The following is a 25,780-nucleotide window of genomic DNA, read 5'->3' as shown; positions in this document are numbered from 1 at the left end:
GCTTGGCAGCTGATGAGAAGCAACGCGGCGCTGCTCCGCCTGGGCTCGGCGCCCGCCGGGTGCTGGATGCTGGGCGCGCCTGCCTGCGGCTGCCCGCGGACGAGGGCGACGACCCGGGCCGCACGTGCCGCACCGCCACGTCGCTGCTGCTGCGCTTCCTGTGCAGCCGGTTCGCGCCCGCGCCCGCGCCCCCGGGCCCCGCTGCGCGCCCTGTGCCTCCTGGCGGCCGAGGGCGTGTGGGCGCAGACCTCGCTGTTTGAGCCCCGGGACCTGCGCAGACTGGGCGTGCGCGAGGCCGACCTGCGCCCCTTCGCGGACCGCAGCCTCCTGCAGGAGAGCGGCGAGTGCGCGGGCTGCTACCGCTTCCTGCACCGGAGCCTGCAGCGCCTCCTGGCGGCCGCGCTCTACGTCCTGGGCGGCGGCGAGGGCGGCCCCGGCTGGAGCGCTCGCGGGGTGCGGAGGCTGCTCTCCAAGGAGGAAGGGCGGCGGAACCCCCACCTGGCCCACGTGGGGCGCTTCTTGTTCGGCCTCGCCAACGAAGACAGGGTCAGGGAGCTGGGGGCCGCCTTCGGCTGCCCGGTGTCCACGGAGCTCAAGCGCGAGCTGCTGGCGTGCACCGTGAGGTCCCCCGAGAACGGCCCCTTCTCGTCGGTGACGGACACGAGGGAGACCTTGTGCCGTCTCTACGAATCGCAGGACGAACCGCTGGTGAAGGAAGCCGTGGCCCAGGTCACGGAAGTGTCCCTGCACTTGAAAGACCCCACGGACCTCGCGCACGCGTCCTTCTGCCTCAAGCATGGCGAACGGCTGCAGAAACTGTGTCTGCGGGTGGAAAAGGGCGTGTTCCTGGACGACGACACCGCGTCGGGGTCCGAGGCCCAGGCTGCCGGGTAAGGAGCCTCACGGTTCACTTTGTGAATTGCCCCCGCCCTCAGCCTCCCACCGTGCGGCACCCGGAACGGGGCCGGCTTCCCGCTCCGTGTGGCTGAGGGTCAGAACGGGCTTCTGGCCACAATTCCTCCTGCCAGCTTGCCACTCAAGGTGGGAAGCGCTATATTCATACTAGGAATGGGGTCATTGGAACCAGATAGTGTGTTTTGAGACCTGTCTCCTTTTTCCCTTAGCTGAGCAATTTTTGCAAACGGCCCAGCCTGTGTCAGTTCACATGTTGGCTGTATAGGTTTCCCATTTCTGGGCGATTGTTCCATTTGGCATGATGGGTAGAAAAGCATTAAAGATGTGAAGTCAGAGGTTGAATCAACTAGGGGTGGGAAGGCTCCATGCCACCATGATGGAAGGGGAGTCCTTCCACAGGCGCCTTGCCCAACAGGACAGAGACCGTGAGGGTGGCCCCAGACGGTTGTGATGCGTTGTTATTCTTGATGTAGGCTCGAGTAACATCCACGGAGCTCCTACAGAGTTTCCAAATGCTGCTGCTCACCCGGTGCCCGTGGGTGCCGTGTAATCTTCCGTGTCGAGATGAAGATATTGGTTTTCAGAAAAGGGTGCTTGAGTGGGATTAGACTCAAGTCCGTTGGCTCGTGAAGTCCTACAGTCATAATCCATGATCACTGCTCATGGTCCTGTGTAGGGCCCCCCAACATACTGTTGTTTATCTTATCCACTCACCTCTTCCTAACCCCTAAGTTGTCCTCCAAAATCAGTATCTGAAACCCTCATGCACATTCATGGGGCCAGAATAAAATGCCCTCATTGATTTCCTGGGGGAGGTGTCTATTTTCCACATGAAACTGAGTCACTGCCAAGGGAGCATTAGGAGCACAACAGGTTGGCATGAACATCTCTCCACCTCCCAGAACATCAGCAGTCCACAGACCATATCCCTTCATCCATATTCTGATTTTGTTTCTTCTCTCATCCAAGTGTTTAGACAGGCCCACATGCTGGTTTATCTAAGTCCTTCCTCTGCAGGAGAGTCCTCCAAGAAATGCTTTGGATGAAAACAAAATTGCATGAATAACCTCCTGTCTCTATCCCATCCAAGATCCCAAGTCAAAATAGGCTCTATTTTCCTGTTTGTTTGCTTGTTTGTTTGTTTCTTTTTTTTTTTTAGAGTATCAGAGCTTTTATTTTATTTTATTTTATTTAAATATAATTTATTGTCAAGTTAGCAAACAGACAATGTATACAATGTGCTCTTGGCCTTGGGAGTACATTCCCATGATTGCTCACTATATACAACACCCAGTGCTCATCCCAACAAGTACCCTCCTCAATGTCGGTCGCCCATTTTCCCCTGTCCCCCATCAACCCTCAGTTTGTCCTCTGTATTTAAGAGTCTCTTATGGGTTGCCTCCCTCTCTTTTTGAAATTTTTTTAAATGTTTTTTATTTATTTTTGGGACAGAGAGAGACAGAGCATGAACGGGCGGGAGAGGGAGACACAGAATCCGAAACAGGCTCCAGGCTCCGAGCCATCAGCCCAGAGCCTGACGCGGGGCTCGAACTCACGGACCGCGAGATCGTGACCTGGCTGAAGTCGGACGCTTAACCGACTGCGCCACCCAGGCGCCCCCCTCTCTTTTTGAAACTATTTTTTTCCCTTCCCTTTCCCTCTGGTCTTCTGTTAAATTTCTCAAGACCCATATGTGAGTGAAAACATATGATACCTGTCTTTCTTTGATGGACTTATTTCACTCAGCATAATACTCTCCTGTTCCATCCATGTTGCTGCAAACGGCATGATTTCATTCTTTGTCCTTGCCAAGTAGTATTCCATTGTATATATAAGCCACATCTTATTTATCCATTCATCCGTTGATGGACATTTAGGCTCTTTCCATAATTTGGCTATTGTTGAAAGTGCTGCTGTAAACATTGGGGTACAAGTGCCCCTACGCATCAGCACTCCTGTATCCTTTGGATAAATTCCTAGTAGTGCTACTGCTGGGTCATAAGGTAGTTCTAGTTTTAATTTTTTTGAGGAACCTCCACCTTTTTGTTTCTTTTTAACCTTGGTTTGGCTAAAACCAGCAATGGCACCAGTGTTAAGCGGCATTTCATTAACCACAGTCCGGCTGCTTGGTTCTCAGAGCTCCCATCACAGAAAAGGCAGCATGGATGTCTTTAGGTTTAATTATGACCGTTCTGGTCTGTAATGCAAACTCCTGCTTTTCATGAAAGTTCCTTTCACATGCTGTTTGCCACTTTCCCTTCTGTGCTGCCCCATCACAGCAGCCCCATAGCATTGCTGGTTTGCAACTCTCAGAATGGTTACGTCACAAGACGCCTTCTAATCAAATCACTTTCTCTACTTAGTGGCTTATCTTTTTTCCCCCCAAATCTTTGCTTTATTCTTTTCTTTATTTTATTTTTTAAAATTTACATCCAAATTAATTAGCATATAGTGCAACAATGATTTTAAGAGTAGATTCCTTAATGCCCCTTACCCATTTAGCCCATCCCCCCTCCCACAACCCCTCCAGCAACCCTCAGTTTGTTCTCCATATTTATGAGTCTCTTCTGTTTTGTCCCCCTCCCTGTTTTTATATTATTTTTGTTCCCCTTCTCTTATGTTCATCTGTTTTGTCTCTTTGATGAGTGAATGGATAAAGAAAATGTGGTATATATATACAATGGAGTATTACTCGGCAATCAAAAAGAATGAAATCTTGCCATTTGCAACTACATGGATGGAACTGGAGGGTATTATGCTAAGCGAAATTAGTCAGAGAAAGACAAAAATCATATGACTTCACTCTTAGTGGCTTGATTATCTTATCTTGATAAGACAGTTGCTGACATTAACCCTACACAGCCCCAGATTCCGCCTCAGTCCCCAGAGCACATAGACCATGCTCTTTGAAAAGTCACAGATTCAGGGCACCCAAGTGGCTCAGTCAGTTGAGCGTCCAACTTCGGCTCAAGTCATGATCTCACAGCTTGTGAGTTCAAGCCCCAAATCAGGCTCTGTGCTGACAGCTCAGAGCCTGGAGCCTGCTTCAGATTCTGTGTCTCCCTCTCTCTCTGTCCTGCACTGGCTCACATGGTCTCTCCCTTTCTGTGTCTCTCTCTGTCTGTCTCTCTCTCTCAAAAATAAATAAACATTAAAAATATTTTTAAAGAAAAGTCACAAATCTAGGTTGATAATGGCTCATCTTCATGGTGCCTCAAGTTTTACAATAGGTCATTTATTATTTATTTATTTATTTATTTATTTATTTATTTATTTTAATGTTTAGAGAGAGAACAAGCGAGCATGAGCAGGGGAGGGGCAGAGAGAGAGGGGAACAGAGGCTCCAAAGCAGGCTCCACACTGACAGCACAGAGCCCGATGTGGGGCTCGAACCCACAAACCATGAGATCATGACCTGAGCCAAAGTTGGACGCTTAACCGACTGAGCCACTCAGGCACCCCTAGGTCATTTGTTTTAAATGTGTCTTTATTCAGGGCAAGTACCACTAAAAAACCCAAAGGTATAACCTTGTCTTAAAACAGCCAGGGCCCTGGAGCTGACCGAATCTAACTTCTGTCTGGTTTCTCTTTCCTTCCCCTATTTCAAACCACAAACTGTCTCCTGTGTGTAGGGCTTGCTCTTCAGTCAAGTCTACTAAAAAAGCTTCCGTCTTTGGAAACTATTTCTTCTCTGGGCTCTTTTGAACCTTAGGAAGATATTGACATTGACCCAAATAAAATTAGGACTCCATTAGTGCCTCTGGGAGAGCATCCCCAAAACACAGTCTTGTATAACCTTGTCCTTCTGCAGGAGGAAGGAAAATTGTCCTTCAGAAGAGAGGGTGACTGGGGCACCTGGGTGGCTCAAGTGGTTAAGCGTCTGGCTTCAGCTCAGGTCATGATCTCAAGGTTTGTGAGTTCGAGCCCCGCGTCGGGTTTTGTGCTGACAGCTCAGAGCCTGGAGCCTGTTTCCGATTCCTGTCTCTGTCTCTGTCTCTCTCTCTCTCTCTCTCTCTCTCTCTCTCTCTTTCTCTCTCTCTGTCCCTTTCCTGTTCATAATCTGTCTCTCTCTCAAAAATAAATAAACATTAAACATTTTTTAAAAAAGAGAGGGTGACTGAATGACCACCCTCAAAAGGCTTAGGGACGGGGTGGAAATAATAAGTTAATTATTCAGATACATTGTAATGCTCTGAAAACCAACTGCCTTGATTGGAAATCAGTGGAACTCAGTTGCGAGCTGATAGGTAGAAGATGATAAGAGGTGAGCACAGGTGCTGGGATCTTATTCTTTGACTTTGAGTCCTGTCTCTGTTAGTGTGTGATGATGTGGGGCAAGTTAGACACTTTCTGCGCCTCCGTGCTATTATTTCCAAGTAGCCACAGTACCTACTGGAGAGTAGTAGGTTTTAAATGTCTACTTCTTTTTTTTTTTTTTTACATTTATTTATTTTTGATAGAGACAGAGCACAAGTGGGGGAGGAGCAGAGAGAGTAGGAGACAGAATGGGAAGCAGGCTCTGAGCTGTCAGCACAGAGCCTGATGCGGGGCTCGAACTCACCAACCGTGAGATCATGACCTCAGCTGAAGTCGGACGCTTAACGGACTGAGCCACCCAGGTGCCCCTTCAATGCCTATTTCTTTTTTTTTTTAAATTTTTTTTTAAATGCCTACTTTTAAGGGCACCGGGGTGGCTCAGTTGGTTGAGCATCCCACTCTTGATTTAGGCTCAGGTCATGATCTCATGGTTCATGAGTTCAAGCCCCACGTCAGGCTCTGTGCCGACAGTGTGGAGCCCGCTTGGGATTTGCTCTCTCTCCCTCTCTCTCTACCCCTCCCCTGCTCTCTCTCTCTCTCTCTCTCTGTCTCTCAGACTAAATAAACTTTAAAAAATTTTAAAAAAGCCTAATTCTGAAATTGTTGAAAGTACCAGCTGCTTCTTTCAGTGACATGTTACCGTTATTCCTTGGGCGCTTACACCTTTGTTTTTCTCCAGGAAAACCTTCAGATATTAGACTATCCCTTAGGTCCCACAGGATTTCTCCATCGGTAACTAAAATGTTTTAATTTTCTGACACGTCTTGGTTTAGAGTGTTTGCACCATTTTCCTGAAAATCAGTCCCCCCCGCCCCGATTGCGAACGTCCCACACATAAATAGAAAATTAAAGCAGGGGTGCCTGGGTGGCTCAGTCGGTTAAGCATCTGACTTCAGCTCAGGTCATGATCTCACGGTTCATGAGTTCGAGCCCCGTGTCAGGCTCTGTGTTGGCAGCTCAGAGCCTGGAGCCTGCTTCAGATTCTGTCTCTTTCTCTCTCTCTGCCCCTCCCCTGCTCATGCTTTCTCTCTGTCTCAAAAATAAAATAAACATTAATTTTTTAAAAAAAAAAAGAAAATTAAAGCAATGTTGAAAAAGATAGAGAAATCGGGTCACCTACACAAACCCTACCCCCAGAACAAAATGAACATTCTCTGATACGTCTGTGTATACGGATATGTAATTACTTAAAGATTGTATTTTCTCTAAACTCAAAATGGATAAAGGACCTGAATGTGAGACAGGAAACCATCAAAACCCTAGAGGAGAAAGCAGGAAAAGACCTCTCTGACCTCAGCCGTAGCAATCTCTTACTCAACACATCCCCAAAGGCAAGGGAATTAAAAGCAAAAATGAACTACTAGGACCTTATGAAGATAAAAAGCTTCTGCACAGCAAAGGAAACAACCAACAAAACTAAAAGGCAACCAATGGAATGGGAAAAGATATTTGCAAATGACATATCGGACAAAGGGCTAGTATCCAAAATCTATAAAGAGCTCACCAAACTCCATACCCGAAAAACAAATAACCCAGTGAAGAAATGGGCAGAAAACATGAATAGACACTTCTCTAAAGAAGACATCCGGATGGCCAACAGGCACATGAAAAGATGCTCAACATCGCTCCTCATCAGGGAAATACAAATCAAAACCACACTCAGATATCACCTCACACCAGTCAGAGTGGCCAAAATGAACAAATCAGGAGACTATAGGTGCTGGAGAGGATGTGGAGAAATGGGAACCCTCTTGCACTGTTGGTGGGAATGCAAATTGGTGCAGCCGCTCTGGAAAGCAGTGTGGAGGTTCCTCAGAAAATTAAAAATAGATCTACCCTATGACCCAGCAATAGCACTGCTAGGAATTTACCCAAGGGATACAGGAGTACTGATGCATAGGGGCACTTGTACCCCAATGTTTATAGCAGCACTCTCAACAATAGCCAAATTATGGAAGGAGCCTAAATGTCCATCAACTGATGAATGGATAAAGAAATCGTGGTTTATATACACAATGGAGTACTACATGGCAATGAGAAAGAACGAAATAGGGCCCTTTGTAGCAACGTGGATGGAACTGGAGAGTGTGATGCTAAGTGAAATAAGCCATACAGAGAAAGACAGATACCATATGGTTTCACTCTTATGTGGATCCTGAGAAACATAACAGAAACCCATGGGGGAGGGGAAGGAAAAAAAAAGAGGTTAGAGTGGGAGAGAGCCAAAGCATAAGAGACTCTTAAAAACTGAGAACAAACTGAGGGTTGATGGGGTGTGGGAGGGAGGGGAGGGTGGGTGATGGGTATTGAGGAGGGCACCTTTTGGGATGAGCACTGGGTGTTGTATGGAAACCAATTTAACAATAAATTTCATATATTGAAAAAAAAGATTGTATTTTCTCAAGTTTTTATGGACTTTTTTTTTTTTTGAGAGCGAGAGAGCACATGTGTGCATAGGTGACAGCACACATAGGCAGGAGCGGAGGGAGAGAGAATCCCAAGCAGGTTCCACGCCCAGCACAGAGCCCAACACAGGATTCAGTCTCAGGACCTTGAGATCATGACCTGAGCTGAAATCAAGAGTCGGACACTTAACCAACTGATCCACCCAGGCACCCTGGATATCCTTTTAGGTCACAAATAGAGTTGTAAATCAGACTGAGAATGGATATCCTTTTAGGTCACAAATAGAGTTGTAAATCAGACTGAGAATATCATGTGTATGGATCCACCATCAGACATTCAAATATCCTCTATTTACATGTATATCACTCTCAATGTTTTTTTTTAATTTTGATTTTAATGTTTATTTACTTTTGAGAGAGACAGAGCATGAGCAGGGGAGGAACAGAGAGAGAGGGAGACAGAATCCGAAGCAGGCTCCAGGCTCTGAGCTGTCAGCACAGAGCCCAATGTGGGGCTAGAACTCACGGACTGAGATCCTGACCTGAGCTGAAGTTGTATGCTTAATCGACTGAGCCATCCAGGAGCCCCTCACTCTCAATCTTTATCAATGATCCACTTAGAATTTTGGATTATTCCAACCTTATTAGACTGTTGTGATCTATCTTTCTCTGTTGACACAATTGGTTGTTGGATAGTGATGCTAACTGATGGAATCATCTCACTTTTAGAATTACACTTATTTATTAGGGGTATAGGCCCAGAGCAACCCTAAATGTCTTCACAATGATGGCGAACTGTTAGTTTTCTCTCCAGCAACATTCAGTAAATTCACTCCTTTGCCTCTTCCCAATAGGTCCCAGAATGATGAACATGTACTTCCTTTCTGGATGGACCTTTGTTCCGTATTCGACTCCAACAAGGATCTGGTATTTCTAGACATCAGTCAGACCTTCCTGAGTACCTCATCAGTGAAGATTCTTTGTGAAAAACTCTCCTCTGCTACCCATAATCTTCAGAAAGTGGCGTAAGTGGAAGCTAACCCCTGGATTAAGACCCCCATGGCACAGCCAAGCTTCTTACATTTTTAATATTGGAGTAATATTTTAATTTCTTTTTTTTAATCTTTTTTTAAATTTTTTTAATGTTTTTTTATTTATTCTTGAGAGAGGGAGACAGAGCATGAGCAGGGGAGGAACAGAGAGAGAGGGAGACAGAATCCGAAGCAGGCTCCAGGCTCTGAGCCATCAGTACAGAGCCCGACGCGGGGCTCGAACCCTCGAACCGTGAGATCATGACCTGAGCCGAAGTCAGACACTTAACTGACTGAGCCACCCAGGCGCCCCTGAATTTCTTTCCCAGAGTCCCAAGTGGGTACTCAACACGAGGAATTCTACTGAATCATATGAAGTAATTTTTTCCAGTTTTTTTTATTGTGATATAACATAAAACTCACCATTATTAAGTGTAAAGTTATGCATTTTTAAGTGTATTTGGCAACCACCACCACCACCATCACCACCATCCATCTCCAGAACTCTCTTCACATTGTAAAACTGAAACTTTGACCCCATTAAACAATAATTCCCCGGGATCCCTTCTCCCCAGCTCCTGGCAACCACTGTTCTGCTTTTTTTTTTTTAATCAAGTAATTTTAATACAAAGTGAAATATGGTTTGAATGTCCACAAAACCCCACAAGGAACATCCAGGTCCTGGGGGAGGTTTTAATCCCATTAAGACGACCACAGGGCTACACATAGAGCAGGATTTCTCAACCTCTACTGACACTTTGGGCTGGAGGGGGGCTGTCCTGTGCATTGTAGGATTTTTAGCAGCAGCCCCGGCCTCTGCCTTCCAGATGCCAGTGGCACCCACACACGCCCCGTTGTGACAACCTAAAACCTGTCCACACATTTCCAGGTGTTCCCAGAGAGTGTACAGAATCACCCCTGACGGGGAACCCTGTTGGAGATGATGCTGAGACTGGTCTGCGAGCTGGGCTGTGTAAAGTTAAAATTCGCTTGGGCTGGGTGTATGTCGATCTGAATACGATCCAAAAATCTGTGTAGTTGAACGAAGTTGGAAAGAAAGGGTGGGGCTCATCACAGAACTTAAACACTTGTACTTGGAACAGAGTGTGCACCTGTCCACCTGAGGCAGCACTTCCGAGTCTCCCTGGACATGAGGCTCCTCTCGACCTGTGCAGCTTCTGTGCAGGGAACGTCCTGCAAGCTCCCATGTGAGCGGGCTGCATGGGGTGGTTAGGGAAGGAGAGCAAACCTGACTGAGTCGGCAAAGGGGCATTGGTACCAGTGAGACCTTCTCCAGCTACAGGTGTCTCCGTTCATAGATTTCTTTCTCAGGCTAGAGAAAAGTTCTTGCTCACTTCCATGGGATCCTGATTCTGAATGCACCATATTCAGCAGGACGTAGTGCTCCTGAAATGTGCCCGTTGGTAACACTTCAGGGAAAGGGACTGCTCCCCTTCCTTATCTTTTTCAACAAGCCGTAGAAGAAGAGCTGTTGTCTGAAATGTCTGTTGGTGACCAGCTTCCCTTCTGTAAAAGTTTGAGAGGACTAAAATAGTGGAGGCTTCTGATGGCTTCTCAAATTAGATGTTAGGCAAGCGGTCCAAAGCTCCAGTTTCTGCAAAATGAGTGAGTTCTGGAGACCTAACCTTACACTATTGTGACAACAGTTACTACTGCATCGGATACACGAAATGTGCTCAGAGACTTGGCTTGATCTCAAGGGTTCTCACCACAAAAGAAATAAAATAAAATAAAATAAAATTAAATTAAAATAAAATAAAATAAAATAAAATAAAATAAAATAAAAATGGAAATGGTGGTTATGTGAGGTGATAGGTACGTTAACTAGCTTGACTGAGCTTGATGGTGGTGATGATTTCACAAGGCACGTGTCTATCAAAACATGAACTCATACACCTTCATGTATACAGTTTGACAATAAATACCTCAACGAAGGCAAAAAACGGGAACAGTAATTTCTAGTGTTTAAACCTGTTGCCACCCTTTGTTTCTGTGTATACAGAAAGTCAACATTTCACCTCTGTTCTCATTGCCCTAGCCTCAAAAATGTTTCCCCAGCGGATGCTTACCGGGATTTCTGCGTTGTCTTTGGTGGTCACGAGACACTAACCCATCTGACCCTTCAAGGAAATGACCAGGATGATATGCTTCCCATGTTGTGTGAGATCTTGAGACACCCCAAATGTAATCTGCAATGCCTCAGGTATATCTCACCGTCACTGAAAAACCCAGCATGTAACAGAGCTGTCTCAAGCTTCTATATCAATTCTGTATAAATTAGGGGTGGGGGGCAATCCCTTATTTCTGCTTAGAAACAGTACTACACAGGGCACATGTCCCAGGACAGAAAATGGGGTGGGAGTTTAGTTTCCACTTGTATTGATCATTGAACAGCCTGGGTAACTGTCCATAAGATCCCCAAGTCCAAAGAAACACTCAGAAACTTGATATCCTCCTCTATCAAAGAGAATTTGTTTATGGTTTATGTTTCTCTTATGTCGTGATTCAGAATGCCAGATTTTGTCCAGATTCCTCTGTCCAGGCAAGGATGCTTTGGGAGCATCAGATTTCCCCTTTCTTGGGTTGAGAGATCTCCCGTTTGGGGATGTTCTCCACATGATTGCTCTGGCGATGATTTTCGTCACTCATCGTTGGTTTCCATTGATCCCCACTTGACCACATTTGAGCAGCAATAGCAAGACGTTTAAGGTGATCTGTTGGTCTCAAATTATGGTTTTGCCTCTACCAGTATGACCTTGGGCTGTTGAAGTAGGTCTTATCCCCATCGGTAGGATGGAGTAGTGCACATCTCACGAGGATTTGAGGAATGAATGAAACCAAGTCCAAGTATTCATCATTGCATTATTGATAGTAGCCACTGTCACTATTCACCATCCCTAAGACCTTCCTTTCTTTTTCCTGTGAGGATTCACCAGGAAAAGAAATTGTGCCGTTTGAAGATTTTGGTCATTAACTTTGGTCATTAACATAATAATTTGGTCATTATTCTCAAGGAATAAACGAATACCACAATGGAAGAAGGAGACTCCTATAAATTTAGCTTCTTTTATTGGAAGCCATTAAACATTCTCTTTTGTGTTCCAGTGCCCTGGTTAAATTTGATTCCTCTATTATGGAGGAATCTCTATAGCCATTCTCCATAGAGAGTCTATGAGAATACACACTCTAAGAGAAAAAGTGTTTTTGTTGGATTTTAGTAAGTTTTAGCTATATGATATACAGTCCACTTAGCACTTCCTGTGAATTACCAACCTTAATCAACACTCAGCATGAGGGTAGGACTTATTTTCAACTTAAAGATGGAAATGAGGTTTGATGAAGTTCAGTAACTTGGCCACCGTTTCATATACTGTAAATGGCAGAACTGGGATTTTTCTTTGTAAGAAACCCCACTCCAAAGGCCACAATACACGTAATGCCCCGGTGAAGTTCCATTTGTCCATGGTAAGCATCTCTCTCTCCAGGAACAGGGTATGGGCGACTTGTTGCCTGATATGTTTGATTGATTGGATTTCCAAATAAATAGTTCTCAACTTGTGGTCTCCAGACCAGCAGCAGCTTCATCGCCTAGGAACTTGTTAAAATCCAGATTCTTGGATCTCACCCAGATCTTCTGAAGCAACTTCTGGGTATGTGGCCCAGGAATCTCCCAGGTGGGTCAGGACCCCCTAAAACAGAAATCAGTGGATTCTGCATCCAGAGCGTCTGAGGACTTGCATTTCTAACTGCTTACCAGGTGATGATGATGATGCGGCTGGCCCGGGGGCCACACTTAGAGGCTGCTCCACACAATTAAGTCCAGGACGTGACGTGATGGAGTGGCATGAGGGGCACAACTAGAGACCGTTATCCAGGGTTTGGTTCTCAAGAACGACTTGTTCCCCTTTCTGCTCAGCAATGGGCCCATCTCTCGTCCTCCCTCGAGATCAACCAGTCCCTCACATGCCTCAACCTGACAGCAAATGAGCTTACAGATGAGAGTGCCAGGTTGCTGTGCAAGACTCTGAGACACCCCAGGCGCTTCCTGCAGAGGCTGTCGTAAGTGCCGCCTCCGTTCCCGTGGAGCATCTCCACACTGGGTCTGGGGCCACAATGGGGAACAGCACTGGCAACACCTGGATTTGCTGGGCGACCCATATGGGACTTCCCCCTGATGTAGATACCTGGTTTCCGCTTCTGGTCCCAGGCGGGTGGCTCGTGCATTTTCTTCTCTCACTCCTGGTCCTTCATGGCTGTGAGGATTAACCACAGGATGAGAGAGGAAGTGGATTCCCAACAAGAGCTGTATACAGCTGGGACCCCGAGCCTTTGGGGATGGCCAAGAAAATCGGGCTTCGGAAATGTCTTCACCGTCTTACTGCTTGTATGGCGCTTTGGCAGGCTGGAAAACTGTCACCTTACAGAAGCCTGTTGCAAGGAGCTCTCCTCCGCTTTGATCGTCAACCAGAGTCTGACACACCTGTGCCTGGCAAAGAACGCTCTCGGAAATGGAGGGGTGAAACTTCTGTGCGAGGGCTTGAGTTACCCGGACTGTCAACTACAGACGCTGGTGTAAGTCTATACTGCGTGTATGTGCATTCGTGTATCCTGGATTCAAGTAACACAGATGCAAGCATTCGCTAATTCCCCCAAGTATGATGCTGACGGTTAGATCTGATGAGACCCAGTAGTAGGAAAAAAATACCAAAAAAAAAAAAAAAATACAAGTAGGGAAAAAAAAAAAATACTGAGCCTGGGTGGCTCAGTCGGTTAAGCGTCTGACTGCAGCTCAGGTCATGACCTCACGGTTCATGAATTTGAGCCCCGCATCGGGCTCTGTGCTGACATCTCAGAGCCTGGAGCCTGCTTCGGATTCTGTGTCTCCCTCTCTCTCTGCCTCTCCCCCAGTCACACTCTGTCTCTCTCTCTCCCTTCAAAAATAAACATTTAAAAAAACAAAAAAAAAGAAAAAAATATGGGGCACCTGGGTGGCTCAGTCAGTTAAGCGTCTGACTTCGGCTCAGGTCATGATCTCCCGGTCCGTGAGTTCAAGCCCCACGTCAGGCTCTGTGCTGACAGCTCAGAGCCTGGAGCCTGCTTTGGATTCTGTGTCTCCCTCTCTCTCTGCCTCTCCCCCATTCACACTCCGTCTCTCTCTCTCTCTCCTTCAAAAATAAACATTTTTTTTAAAAAAAGAAAAAATACAAGATACAGTGTCAATAATCTATAGGGATTTGGGGGATGTCACTGGTTTCAAGGTTTGTTTGAGGTTTTCTTTAACCTTTAAAAAATTTTTTTAATGTTTATTCATTTTTGAGAGACAGAGCACACATGGGGGAGGGGCAAAGAGAAAGAGGGAGACACAGAATTCGAAGCAGTCTCCACAATCTGAGCTGTCAGCACAGAGCCTGACGCAGGGCTCGAACCCATAAACCGTGAGGTCATGACCTGAATCAAAGTTGGATGCTTAACCGAATGAGCCACCCACATGCCTGTGTTTGGGTTTTTTAAATGAATGTTTTTGATAACATGTAACATAAGTTCTATCTGCAACTGGGTGTAGGTGGAGTTATTTGACTCTCAGAAAATATAGGTCAAATCTTCTTTCTGGACCTCATCTGTTTCTGTTTTGTGAGCCATGCCCCCACTTTACTAAGTTGTCAGAGCTTAATTTCATGTGTCTGTCTTGCTGGGGTCTTCCTCTGTTACTCCATAGTCCTGGGAGTTTCTATCAGTTCACAAATCTCCAAGCCTAAGAGGTGTATGTTGGTTCCTCTCAAAGGCTGTCTATGACTGCACATCCCTGGATGTATCACAAGACTGTTTTCTAATTGTTTCTGTAATGAATTGTCACAAACGAAGAGGCTTAGAACAACACAAGCTCATTGTCTTAAAGTTCTAGAGGCCAGAGGTCCAAAATGAATTTCACTGAGCTAAAATCAAGGTGTCTGCAAGGTGGTGTTCCTTCTGAGGTCTCCAAGGAAGGATCCATTTCCTGGCCTCTTCCAGCTTCTAAAGGCACCTGCATGTTCCTAAAGGCCCCTTCCTTCATGTTCAAAGCCAGCAGCATAGTGTCTTCAAATGTCCTTCTGTCCCTCTTATCCCTCCCCCTCCTGGCTATGACTCTCATGCTCCTTCTTTATAAGGATACTTGTGATTACATTGGCCCACCTGGGTAATCTCCCCATCTCCACATCCTTAGCTTAATGGCACCCGCAGAGTCTCCTTTACATGTGACGTATTCACAGGGAACAGGGATTAGGATGTAGACACCTTTGCATGTGTTGGAGTGGGGGTGGGGTGGGGGGGCAGCCTATGTAATCACTTTTGTAGTAATTGTGACTCCATCCGTGATGTCATTTCCACATCTCATTGTCTGCTAGCTTGTGTACAACCTATGGCTTGAGGTCGACAGTCCTGGCTTTGGTGCATCTCACCAGGGAGGACTCACAGAGTTCATTTTCTCCGTGTGATTGATTTCTAGGCTTTGGTACTGCAGCATAAGCAGCAATGGCTGCCATCATCTGTCAACACTTCTCCAGCAAAATTCAAGCCTTACGCACTTGGATCTGGGGCTGAATCACATAGGAATTACTGGACTGAAGTTTCTGTGTGAGGCTTTGAGCCAATGTGTAACCTCAAATGTCTATGGTAAGTTATGTTTTTTTTTAAATTTTAATCTGTATCTGAAATAAAACAGTGTAGCAATCCCCCCCCCCCCCCGCCGCCAGCTCTAGTGTAAGAGATTGGAACAAATCTAATTATTAAAAAAAAGAAAAAGTAAGATAGCAGTTTTCACAACTTTTGTTTTTAAATCCCCAAATTTGTAGGCATCCACAAAAGACTCCAAATAGCCAAATCAGTTCTCACAAAGAACAACAAAGCTGGAGGCATCACACTTCCTGGTTTCAAACTATATTACAAAACTGTGGTATCAAAACAGTATGGTATTGGCATAAAAACAGATACATAGACCAAAAGGACAGAATAGACAGCCCAGAAATACCCCTCCCATATATACGGTCAACTGATCTTTTTTTTTTTTTTTTTTAATTTTTTTTTTCAACGTTTTTTATTTATTTTTGGGACAGAGAGAGACAGAGCATGAACGGGGGAGGGGCAGAGAGAGAGGGAGACACAGAATCGGAAACAGGCTCCAGGCTCCGAGCCATCAGCCCAGAGCCTGACGCGGGGCTCGAACTCACGGACCGCGAGATTGTGACCTGGCTGAAGTCGGACGCTTAACCGACTGCGCCACCCAGGCGCCCCATGGTCAACTGATCTTTGACAAGGGCACGGGTACTCAATGGGGAAGGCATGATTTCATCAGTAAATAGGGTTAAAAAAAACCCTGGATATCCACATGCAAAAGAATGAAATTGAACCCATACACGATACACAAAAATTATATCAAAATGGGGCACCTGGGAGCTCAGTCAGTTAAGCATCATGATCTCACCATTCGTGGGTTCAAGCCCCGCATCGGGCTGACAGTTTGGAGCCTGGAACCTGCTTCAGATTCTGTGTCACCCTCTCTCTGCCCTTCCCCCAGTCGCACTCTGACTCTCTCTCAAAAATAAATGAATAAATAAATTTTTTAATGTTTGTTTATTTTTGAGAGAGAGAGAGGAACCGAGAGAGGGGCAGAGAGAGAGGGAGACACAGAATCCAAAACAAGATCCAGCTGTCAGCCCAGAGCCCAACATGGAGCTCGAGCTTACTAACCATGAGATCATGACCTGAACCAAAGTCAGACGCTTAACCGACTAAGACACCGAGGTGCCCCCCAAAATTTTTAAATTAAAAAAATATAAACTCAAAATGGATTAAAGACTTAGGACACAAAACTGTAAAATTCCTAGAAGAAAACATAGGGCAAAAGCTCTTTGACATTGGCCTTGGCAATGATTTTGTATATATGATGCCAAAAAGTACCAGCAGCAAAAGCAAAAATAAACAAGTGGGGCTTCATCAAACTAAAAATCTTGTGTCTACCAAAGGAAACAGTCAACAAAATGAACGACAACCTACAGAAAAATATTTACAAACCACATATCTGATAAGGGATTAATATCCAAGATAGATAAGGAACTTCTACAACTCAACTTTTTTTAATGGGACCTAAATAGACTTTTTCCAAATCAGACAGACAAATGGCCAACAGGTAGGTGAGAGACTGTTCAACAGCACTAATTATCAGGGAAATGGAAATCAAATCCACATGAGATATCACTTCATACCTTTCAGTATGGTTGTCATCGAAAAGAACACAGGTAACAAATATTGGCGAGGATGTGGACAAAAGGGAATGTTTTTGCACCGTTGGTAGGAATGTACAGCCATATGGAAAACAGTAAGAAGAGTCCTCAAAAAGCTAAAAATTGATGTATCATATGGAATCCCACTTCTGGATATATATCCAAAGGAAATGGAAATGAGGTCTTGAAAAGGTATCTGCACCTCCATGTTTGTGGAAGCATTATTCACAATAGTCAAGATGGGAAACAACGTAAGTGTCCATCAACAGAGGATTAGATAAAGAAGAAGTGAGATATGTATACACAATGGAATATTAGCCATGATAAAGGAGGAAATCCTGCCATTTGAGATAACACGGATGAAACTCGAGGCTAGTAGGCTAAGTAAAATAAGACAAAGACATCACTTATATGTGGAATCTAAAAGAGCTGAGCTCATAGAAGCAAAAAGTAGAGTGATAGTTACCAGGGGCTGAGGGGTGGGGGAAATGGGGAGGTGCTGAGGGAAGCATACAGACTTCCAGCCAGAAGATGAAGAAGTTCCGGGACACCTGGTGGCACAGTCAGTTAAGCATCTGACTGGATCTCTGCTCAGGTCATGATCTCACGGTTGGGAAGTTCAAGCCCCTCATCAGGCTCTACACTGATGGTGCAGAGCCTGCTTGGGATTCTCTCTCCCTCTCTCTCTCTGCCCCTCCCCCTGCTTTTGTTCATTCTCTCTCTCCCTCTCTCAAAATAAATAATTTAAAAAAAAAAACGAATAAGTTTCAGACATCTAACGTTATAGCATGGAGATTATAGCTAATAATACTGTGTAATATACTTGAAATTTGCTAACATAGATTTTTTTCTAATTCCAGTATAGTTAACATAGTGTAATATTAGTTTCAGGTGCACAATATAGTGATGCCATAATTCCATATAACATCTGGTGTTCACCACACAAGCGCCCTCCTTCATCCCATCCCTTATTTATTCTGTCCCCCCACCCACCTCCTCTCTGGTGACCATCAGTGTGTTCTCTATAGTTAACAGGCATTTAAAAGAACAGATCTTAGGGGGCGCCTGGGTGGCTTATTTAGTTGAGCATCCAGCTCTTGATTTCAGCTCAGGTCATGATCCCAGGATCGTAGGATTGAGCCAATCTGCCTAACACTGAGCATGGAGCCTGCGTAAGATATTCTCTCTCCCCCCACCTTTTCTATCTTTTCTCTTTCTCTCTCTCTCTCTCTCTCTCTCTCTCTCTCTCTCTGTCTCTCTCTCTCTCTCCCCCACTCTTTCCCTCTTTCTCTCTCTCTCCCCTGCCCCTCCCCTGCTTGTGTGCTCTCTCTCTCTCCAAAATAAAAATAAAATTTTAAAAAAGAATAGATCTTAAATGTTCTCCCCAAAAAAAGAAGTGAATATGTCAGGATGGGGGTATCAGCTAACACTACAGTGGTAATCATGTTGTAATATATTAACGTGCCAAATCAGCACATTGCACACCTTAAACTTACACGATGTTTTGTGTCAATTATATGTCAACAAGGATTAAAGAAAATCTCCAGAAACTTCTATATTTTGACAATAAGAAATAAGATCTACTCTCAGCAAATCTAGTGTTCTCAAAAAAAAAAAAAAACAACTATGTGAGAGCTGACAGATGTAGTAATTAACTCGACTGTTGATCATTTCTCAGTGTATATTAAATCATCACATCGTATACCTTAAATACATACAACTTTTTTTTTTTTTTCAACGTTTTTTATTTATTTTTGGGACAGAGAGAGACAGAGCATGAACGGGGGAGGGGCAGAGAGAGAGGGAGACACAGAATCGGAAACAGGCTCCAGGCTCCGAGCCATCAGCCCAGAGCCTGACGCGGGGCTCGAACTCACGGACCGCGAGATTGTGACCTGGCTGAAGTCGGACGCTTAACCGACTGCGCCACCCAGGCGCCCCAAATACATACAACTTTTATTCGTCAATTATTCGTCAGTAAATCTGGGGAAGAAAAGTCACTAGTGTGGTTAAAGGAATACTCTCTAGTGTAAGCCATCCAAAGGACACCAGTGAAGCATTTTGAGGATGCAATGCCTAAGGCATGGAGAGACAGTCACCGGTGCCCCAGCTCCCAGCCTCCAGAGAGGTAGGGATTTGACATGTTGCCTCCACCGGCAGATAAATGGCCTCAATTCAGTTCTGTCTCACAATTCCACATGAGTGAGGTACCTTCAGTCAGATGCACTGGGGTCTGGAACCCTACCTGTGAAGGACCCCCAAATGGTAACCAGTTTTCTGACCTCTACAGCACAAGACGATAAGTCATGGTGTTCAGCCTCTACTGAGTAGTAGAAAAATGCTTGCAGGTTTGAGAATGCCAACACCCACCCAGGCTGTACCTCAGACCACTCCAGTCGGGATCTCCTCAAGTAAAACCCAGACGACGGTATTGTTAAAGCTCTCGGCATGACTGCAGTTTGCACTGGTAAGGATGCCAACTGAACAAATCCTAGAGATCTCAGGTGGAAAACCACTGGTTGTTATGATTCATGGCACGTGCCTGTTTGCAGGAAGGTGACGATGTTGACGGTGATGGGGAGGGGGCTCTTCTAACCATGTGCTCTACTGGCATAGGGAAGTATCTAGTCAGCCATAACTTCCTGATGGTATAATCTCGGTTGTACATTTTAGGAAATGGAGTAAGTCATGTCCATCAGGAAAGTTGGTTATGATAATGAAATACATATGCATTTACTGTGCCAAGAAGTATGCTAAATGTTTGATATTACTCATAGCCTCTCCCAAATCCTGGGGTAAATTTAAATACGTGACCTTAACTCATACGTGTGTGTTCATGTATGCATAAACACATTGAATCTTTGTATAATATTATTTGCTCGGAATGAGATCCTTCATACATCATCCTTTATTCCTTTTTTTCTTTCAAATATCAAATCCAAGCCTTTTTTATTATTTAAGTTCAAGTTAGTTAACACACAGTGTAGTCTTGGCTTCAGGAATAGAACCCAATGATTCATCGCTTACATATATAACACCCAGTGCCCTTCCCAAAAAGTGCCCTCCTTAATGCCCATCGCCTGTTTACCCCATCCCCCACCTACCTCCACACCAGCAACCCTCAGTTTATTCCTAAGAGTCTCTTAGGGTTTGCCTCTCTCTGTTTTTGTCTTACTTTCCCTTCCCTTCTCCTATGTTCATCTGTTGTGTTTCTCAAATTCCACATATGAGTGAAAACATATGTTATCTGTCTTCCTCTGACTTACCTCACTTAGCATAACACCCTCCAGTTCCATCCACATTGTTGCAAATGGCAAGATTTTATTCTTTTTGATTGCCAAGTAATACTCTATTGTGTGTGTGTGTGTGTGTATACACATACACACCACATCTTTATCCATTCATCCATTGGTGGACATTTGGGCTCTTTCCATACTTTGAGTATTGTTGATAATGCTGCTATAAACATTGGGGTGCATGTGTCCTTTCAAATCAGCATTTTTGTATCATTTGGAAAAATTCCTAATAGTGCAATTGCTGGGTCACAGGGTAGTTCTATTTTTAATTTTTGGAGGAACCTCCATACTGTTTTCCAGAGTGACTGCACCAGTTTGCATTCCCACAAACAGTTCAAGAGGGTTCCCCTTTCTCCACATCCTCACCAACATCTATTGTTTCCTGAGTTGTTAATTTTAACCACTCTGACAGGTGTGAGGGGGTATCTCATTGTGGTTTCGATTTGTATTTCCCTGGTGATGAATAATGTTGAGCATCTTCTCATGTGTCTGTTGGCCATCTGGATGTCTTCTTTAGAGAAGTGTCTATTCATGTTTTCTGCCCATTTCTTCACTGGATTATTTGTTTTTTTGGGTGTTGAGTTTGGTAAGTTCCTTACAGATTTTGGATACTAACCCTTTATCAGATATGTCATTTGAGAATTTCTTCTCCCATTCTGTCGGTTGCCCTTTAGTTTTGTTGATTGTTTCCTTTGCTGTGCATAAGCTTTTTATCTTGATGAGGTCCCAGTAGTTCATTTTTGCTTTTATTTCCCTTGCCTCCAGAGACATGTCAAATCCAAGCCTTTTTAAAATCTTGCTACCTGGGGTCCCTGAGTGGCTCAGTCATTAAGCATCTGATTCTTGATTTCGGCTCAGGTCACGATCTTGCAGTTCAGGAGATCAAGCCCTGGATTGGGCTCTGTGCTGGCAGTACAGAGCCTGCTTGGGATTCTCTCTCTATCCACCCCAACCCCTCCCCTCCCCTCCCCTCCGCTCCCCTCCCCTCTCCTCTTCTCTCTCTCTCTCTCTCTCAAAATAAGTAAACATTGTTTTAATCCTGCTACCCTCTTCCAGATATCTAGAATCTGTTCTCATACCCCACACACATACTTATAACGTGTGGGTTGTTGTCTAGCCTTCAACCTAGTCTGTATTCTGCCCTCTCAGTGCCACTAGTTTTTCAGCCAAGCACTAAGAATAACTTGTAAGATGTAACTCCCATCATGCTTCTTCTCAAAAGCCCCGGTGGCTCCCCATCTCATTCCAAGTAAAATCTGAAGTTTACAATGGCCTAAGGGCCCTATGTGAGATGGCTCCCTGTTATGTGTGGCTTCATCTCTTACAACCCTGCCTGATTCACTCTCTTGATTTGCTATTGAATCTTGCTGCCTTGGTATTGTTTTATGTGATAATGATACATGACCTCAGAGCCTTTGCACAGCTATGTCTCTGCTTGGGGAGCGCCCATTCCAGATCTCTCTAAGGTTTGTTCTCTTCAGCCATTGTAGTGAGTGCCCTCCCCAGCTTCTCCCTTTACCCTTTATAACCCTTATCAGATATGGCACACTACATACATCTGTTTCCTATTAGTATGAGCTCAGAGGGAAGAGATTTCTGTAGTTTCCTGTTGGATCCCCAACACTCAAGAGTGTGCCTGGCACGGAGGATGGTTTCCGTAAACACTGCTTGAATGAATGAACTAATTTTTGTGTCTCCCCTGCAGGTTGTGGGGATGTGCCATCACCCCTTTCAGCTGTGAGATTCTCGCATCTGCCCTTGGCAACAACCAGAGCCTGATCAGTCTGGACCTAGGCCAGAATTCCTTGGGATATAGCGGAGTGAAGATGCTGTGTAATACCTTGAAACTTCAGAATTCCTCCCTCCGGACACTCAGGTATGATCCTTCTGCTCCTTAGGGTGTCTCCTCCGGGATAGCAGGTGTGCAGGGGAATGCGCAAACCACAGGGACGTGTGAGTCGCTAACGTTCATCTTTTATCCAGTGATGTTTAGTCGCCAGATAATTCTCCCGTCGGCCCCTTCTGTTGCTTTGGAGAGTAAGATGAGTCAAAGGTGAGACTCAAACTCAGTCTGATGCCGGGAAGCTGGCTCTGGGGGCTCCTCTAAGTGAGGGAGAGTCATGGTGGCCGTCTGTTGTTGAGTGAGGAAGATCAGACTCTCGTGTGGTTTCTTGAGTTTGTGTTGGTTACAGAGGTCTGGCAGTGGGTCCGCCTTAGGAGCACATTCTCTGCTGTGAGTCCGCCATTGAATGAAATGAGTTTCTGTCTTCTGTTGGTCGTCGAAGCAAGCTGTCCCTGAGTTGTGCTGTTCACTTGCTCCCATGGCAAGAAAGAACCCTACAACTCTTTATTCTTAGGTGCGTGGGAACTTTAATTTTTTCTTTTAGTTTATTTTTGAGAGAGAGAGAGACAGACAGAGTGCAAGCAGGGGAGGGGCAGAGAGGAGAAGGAGACACAGGTTCCAAAGCAGGCTCCAGGCTCTGAGCTGTCAGCACAGAGCCCGACATGGGGCTGGAACCTACGAACTGTGAGATCATGACCTGAGCCCAAGTCAGACGCTCAACTGACAGAGCCACTCAGGCGCCCCCAGACGTGCGGAACTTTAAATTCTCAGATGCAACATAGACAGCTGATGGCTCGAAATGATAATTATGTAGGAGAAACTGATGAAATATTTACTTAATGTGACTCTCAGATCGCTTGCTAGTCGAAAGAGGCAACGTGTAGAGTCTGAAGTTTGTTTCTGTTTTTAGCCCCTTTCTGGCGAGCTAGCTCCCATTTTATGTATCAGTGAGTTCTAATCGAAGTGTAAAGCCCCCCACAAAGACATTGAGCTGTTTCTTGAGACCACCCAGTCAGACGTGCTCTCCTGAGTCTGTGAATCTCAAGGGGAGCAATTCAAGATGGGGGCTTCTTGTTCAGTGACAGACCCTAGACAGGCACAGAGACCCCGGGTTCAGAACTTGGCTTTTGGTTCTTTGACTTTATCAGCTACCTCGTATCCTTCTGAGATGCTCTTTTAACCTAACTGGAATCCTTTTCTTTGGCTTAGAGACAAAGAGGCCCTGTCATCACACCTCATTCTTAGAGCAACACCTTTATATATTCCGCTGTGGCTCACGCCCTGTTTCTGATTCCTTCAACACTTTTGACCAGACACAGGTCGACTGTGGGAACTTTTTCTGTCCTTCAACTGCAGACCATGACCAACCTCCTACACTCACGAGTAGACACAACTACATTTGACCTTGGAGGGTCATGTTGAAAATATTTTTTTTAATTTATTTTTTTTAATTTATGTCGAAGTTAGTTACCATATAGTGCAACAATGATTTCAGGAGTAAATTCCTTAATGCCCCTTACTTATTTAGCCCACCCCCGCTTCCGCAATCCCTCCAGTAACCCTTTGTTTGTTCTCCGTTTTTAAGAGTCTCTTATGTTTTGTCCCCCTCCCTGTTTTTATATTATTTTTGCTTCCCTTCCCCTATGTTCATCTGTTTTGTATCTTAAAGTTCTCATATGAGTGAAGTCATATGATATTTGTCTTTCTCTGACTAATTTCACTTAGCATGATACCCTCTGGTTCCATCCACATAGTTGCAAATGGCACGATTTCATTCTTTTTGATTACTAATACTCCATTGTGTGTGTGTGTATGTATATATGTATGTGTGTATATGTATACACACACACACACACACACACACATACATACACCACATCTTTTTTATCCATTCACCATCGATGGACATTTTGGCCCTTACTTTAGCCAAAGTTATATTGATTGTGATTTTGATATACAAAAACATTGTGAAATCATCACCATCATCAAGCTGATTAACACATCCATCACCTCATAGAGTTTTACCTGAGTGTGTGTGTGTGTGTGTGTGTGTGTGGTGAGAACACCTAAGATCTACTATCATAGCAAATTTCAGGTACCCAATACAGTAATACTGTCACCAAGCTGTACGTTAGATCTCCAGAACATAAAACTGAAGCCTTGTTGTGTGATTGTGTTGTGATCCTTAAACAGCAAAACAAAAAAATTGGTTAATAAGCCAGCAAAACCAAGGGTTTCTGCCTGGCTCAGTCAGTAGAACATATGACTCTTGATCTTGGGACATGAGCGCAAGCCCCACATTGGGTATAGAGATTACTTAAAATACATATATGTTTCTTGTTGGCATTGTAGTCCTGTATACACACACACACACACACACACACTAAGAAAACCAGGACTACAATGCCAACAAGAAACATGGCAGCTAATATCTTCAGTCTCTTACTTTTATACATATTTTTGCTTTAATTATTCCCTTTCCCCCACCCTATTCCCCATGCCCGTGAATGAATCTGGTTACCGAAAGGTGAATCCTACAAATGAGGCTGCTATTATCACAGGTCAAATAAAGGTGGTGATCAGCTAATGTCATGTCAAAGGAGACACAAGTCTGGTCTGACTGACTTGGTTCAAGAGTGTATGTCTCATCCTGGGTCCACCAAATAGAAGTTGCCAACATGAGCTGTGGAGTAGGTAGGTGTTGGAATTGATGGAAATGTCTGTGATTTAGTTCTGTCTCTCCAAGAATAATATGAGAATCGTCTGAGATCATGCAGGCATCTTAAAACCATTACAGTGTTAACCTGGAATTATTTCTTGTTCCCTATCAAATCAATATGGATCCCTACTTTGCGGCACAGAATAATCAATAAAGACTGCCTCTCTTCTAAAGCATGACACTTGCAGGCTCTTGGGCATTTGGAATTAGCCTCCTTGAAGCAACAAGAAACCTTCTTTTCACTCCCGCTGCACCTCCAGGTTGAGGATAGATGAATCTGATCCTCGAATCCAGAAGTTGCTGAAAGAAGTCCAAGAAAGTGACCCACAACTGACCATTGAGAGTGATAAGCAAGATCCAAACAATAACCGACCTTCTTCACATGACTTCATTTTCTGAATCCCCTGGAGTTCTTGGTTCTCCAGTAAAGTCTGAGGTTGTCAAGGTGATGGGGGAACTTCCTCTGAGCCCTCTCAGTGATGTTAGGTATGGGGCCAGATGTTCTTTTAGCCTTGGGGGGGGGTGCCTTTGGCTTCCATAAAGCACACACAAGTGACTTACCCCTGTTATGGGTGGAATGTCTATATCTCGAGTCTATCAAGAGAAATAAAGGTGAAAGCATTCATGAAGGAGGTTATGTTTATTAATGGATTCTGACCAAACTTAGACACAAGATACTTAATTTGGGGAGAACCTAACCCAGCAGGGAAGGGGGACAGAAATGTTTGTGATCCCATCGGTCCGTTCACTTTGCCAGTCACTGCCTGGCTCTGGCATTTCTTGACCTGCATGGATAGCTGTCTATAGGTCTTCCTCATCAAGAGTATTTCTCCTACAAATCCTACAATATTTTGTAGCATTCTTTTTTTTTTTTATTTTTTTTTCAACGTTTTTAATTTATTTTTGGGACAGAGAGAGACAGAGCATGAATGGGGGAGGGGCAGAGAGAGAGGGAGACACAGAATCGGAAACAGG

At 44.8% G+C, this 25,780-nt stretch overlaps 1 protein-coding gene across 1 annotated transcript in view; it reads left to right on the top strand.

Annotated features, from left to right (window-relative positions):
- NLRP2 (NLR family pyrin domain containing 2) overlaps positions 1-25,437 on the top strand; it is a 32,273-nt gene extending 6,836 nt beyond the window's left edge. Inside the window, 11 exon segments of the mRNA XM_058708841.1 lie at positions 1-72; positions 75-190; positions 192-890; positions 8,492-8,662; positions 10,728-10,920; positions 12,606-12,748; positions 13,091-13,261; positions 15,174-15,310; positions 15,313-15,340; positions 21,949-22,119; positions 25,066-25,437. Of these exon segments, the coding sequence (XP_058564824.1) occupies positions 1-72; positions 75-190; positions 192-890; positions 8,492-8,662; positions 10,728-10,920; positions 12,606-12,748; positions 13,091-13,261; positions 15,174-15,310; positions 15,313-15,340; positions 21,949-22,119; positions 25,066-25,204 (2,040 nt within the window). The 3' untranslated portion in view covers positions 25,205-25,437.
- Positions 25,438-25,780: the final 343 nt, after the last annotated feature.

The sequence above is a fragment of the Neofelis nebulosa genome, chromosome 17 (assembly GCF_028018385.1).
Source record: "Neofelis nebulosa isolate mNeoNeb1 chromosome 17, mNeoNeb1.pri, whole genome shotgun sequence".
Lineage (NCBI taxonomy): Eukaryota > Metazoa > Chordata > Mammalia > Carnivora > Felidae > Neofelis > Neofelis nebulosa.
Note: the sequence above shows the minus strand (reverse complement) of the source record. Positions and strands in the feature narration are given on the sequence as shown.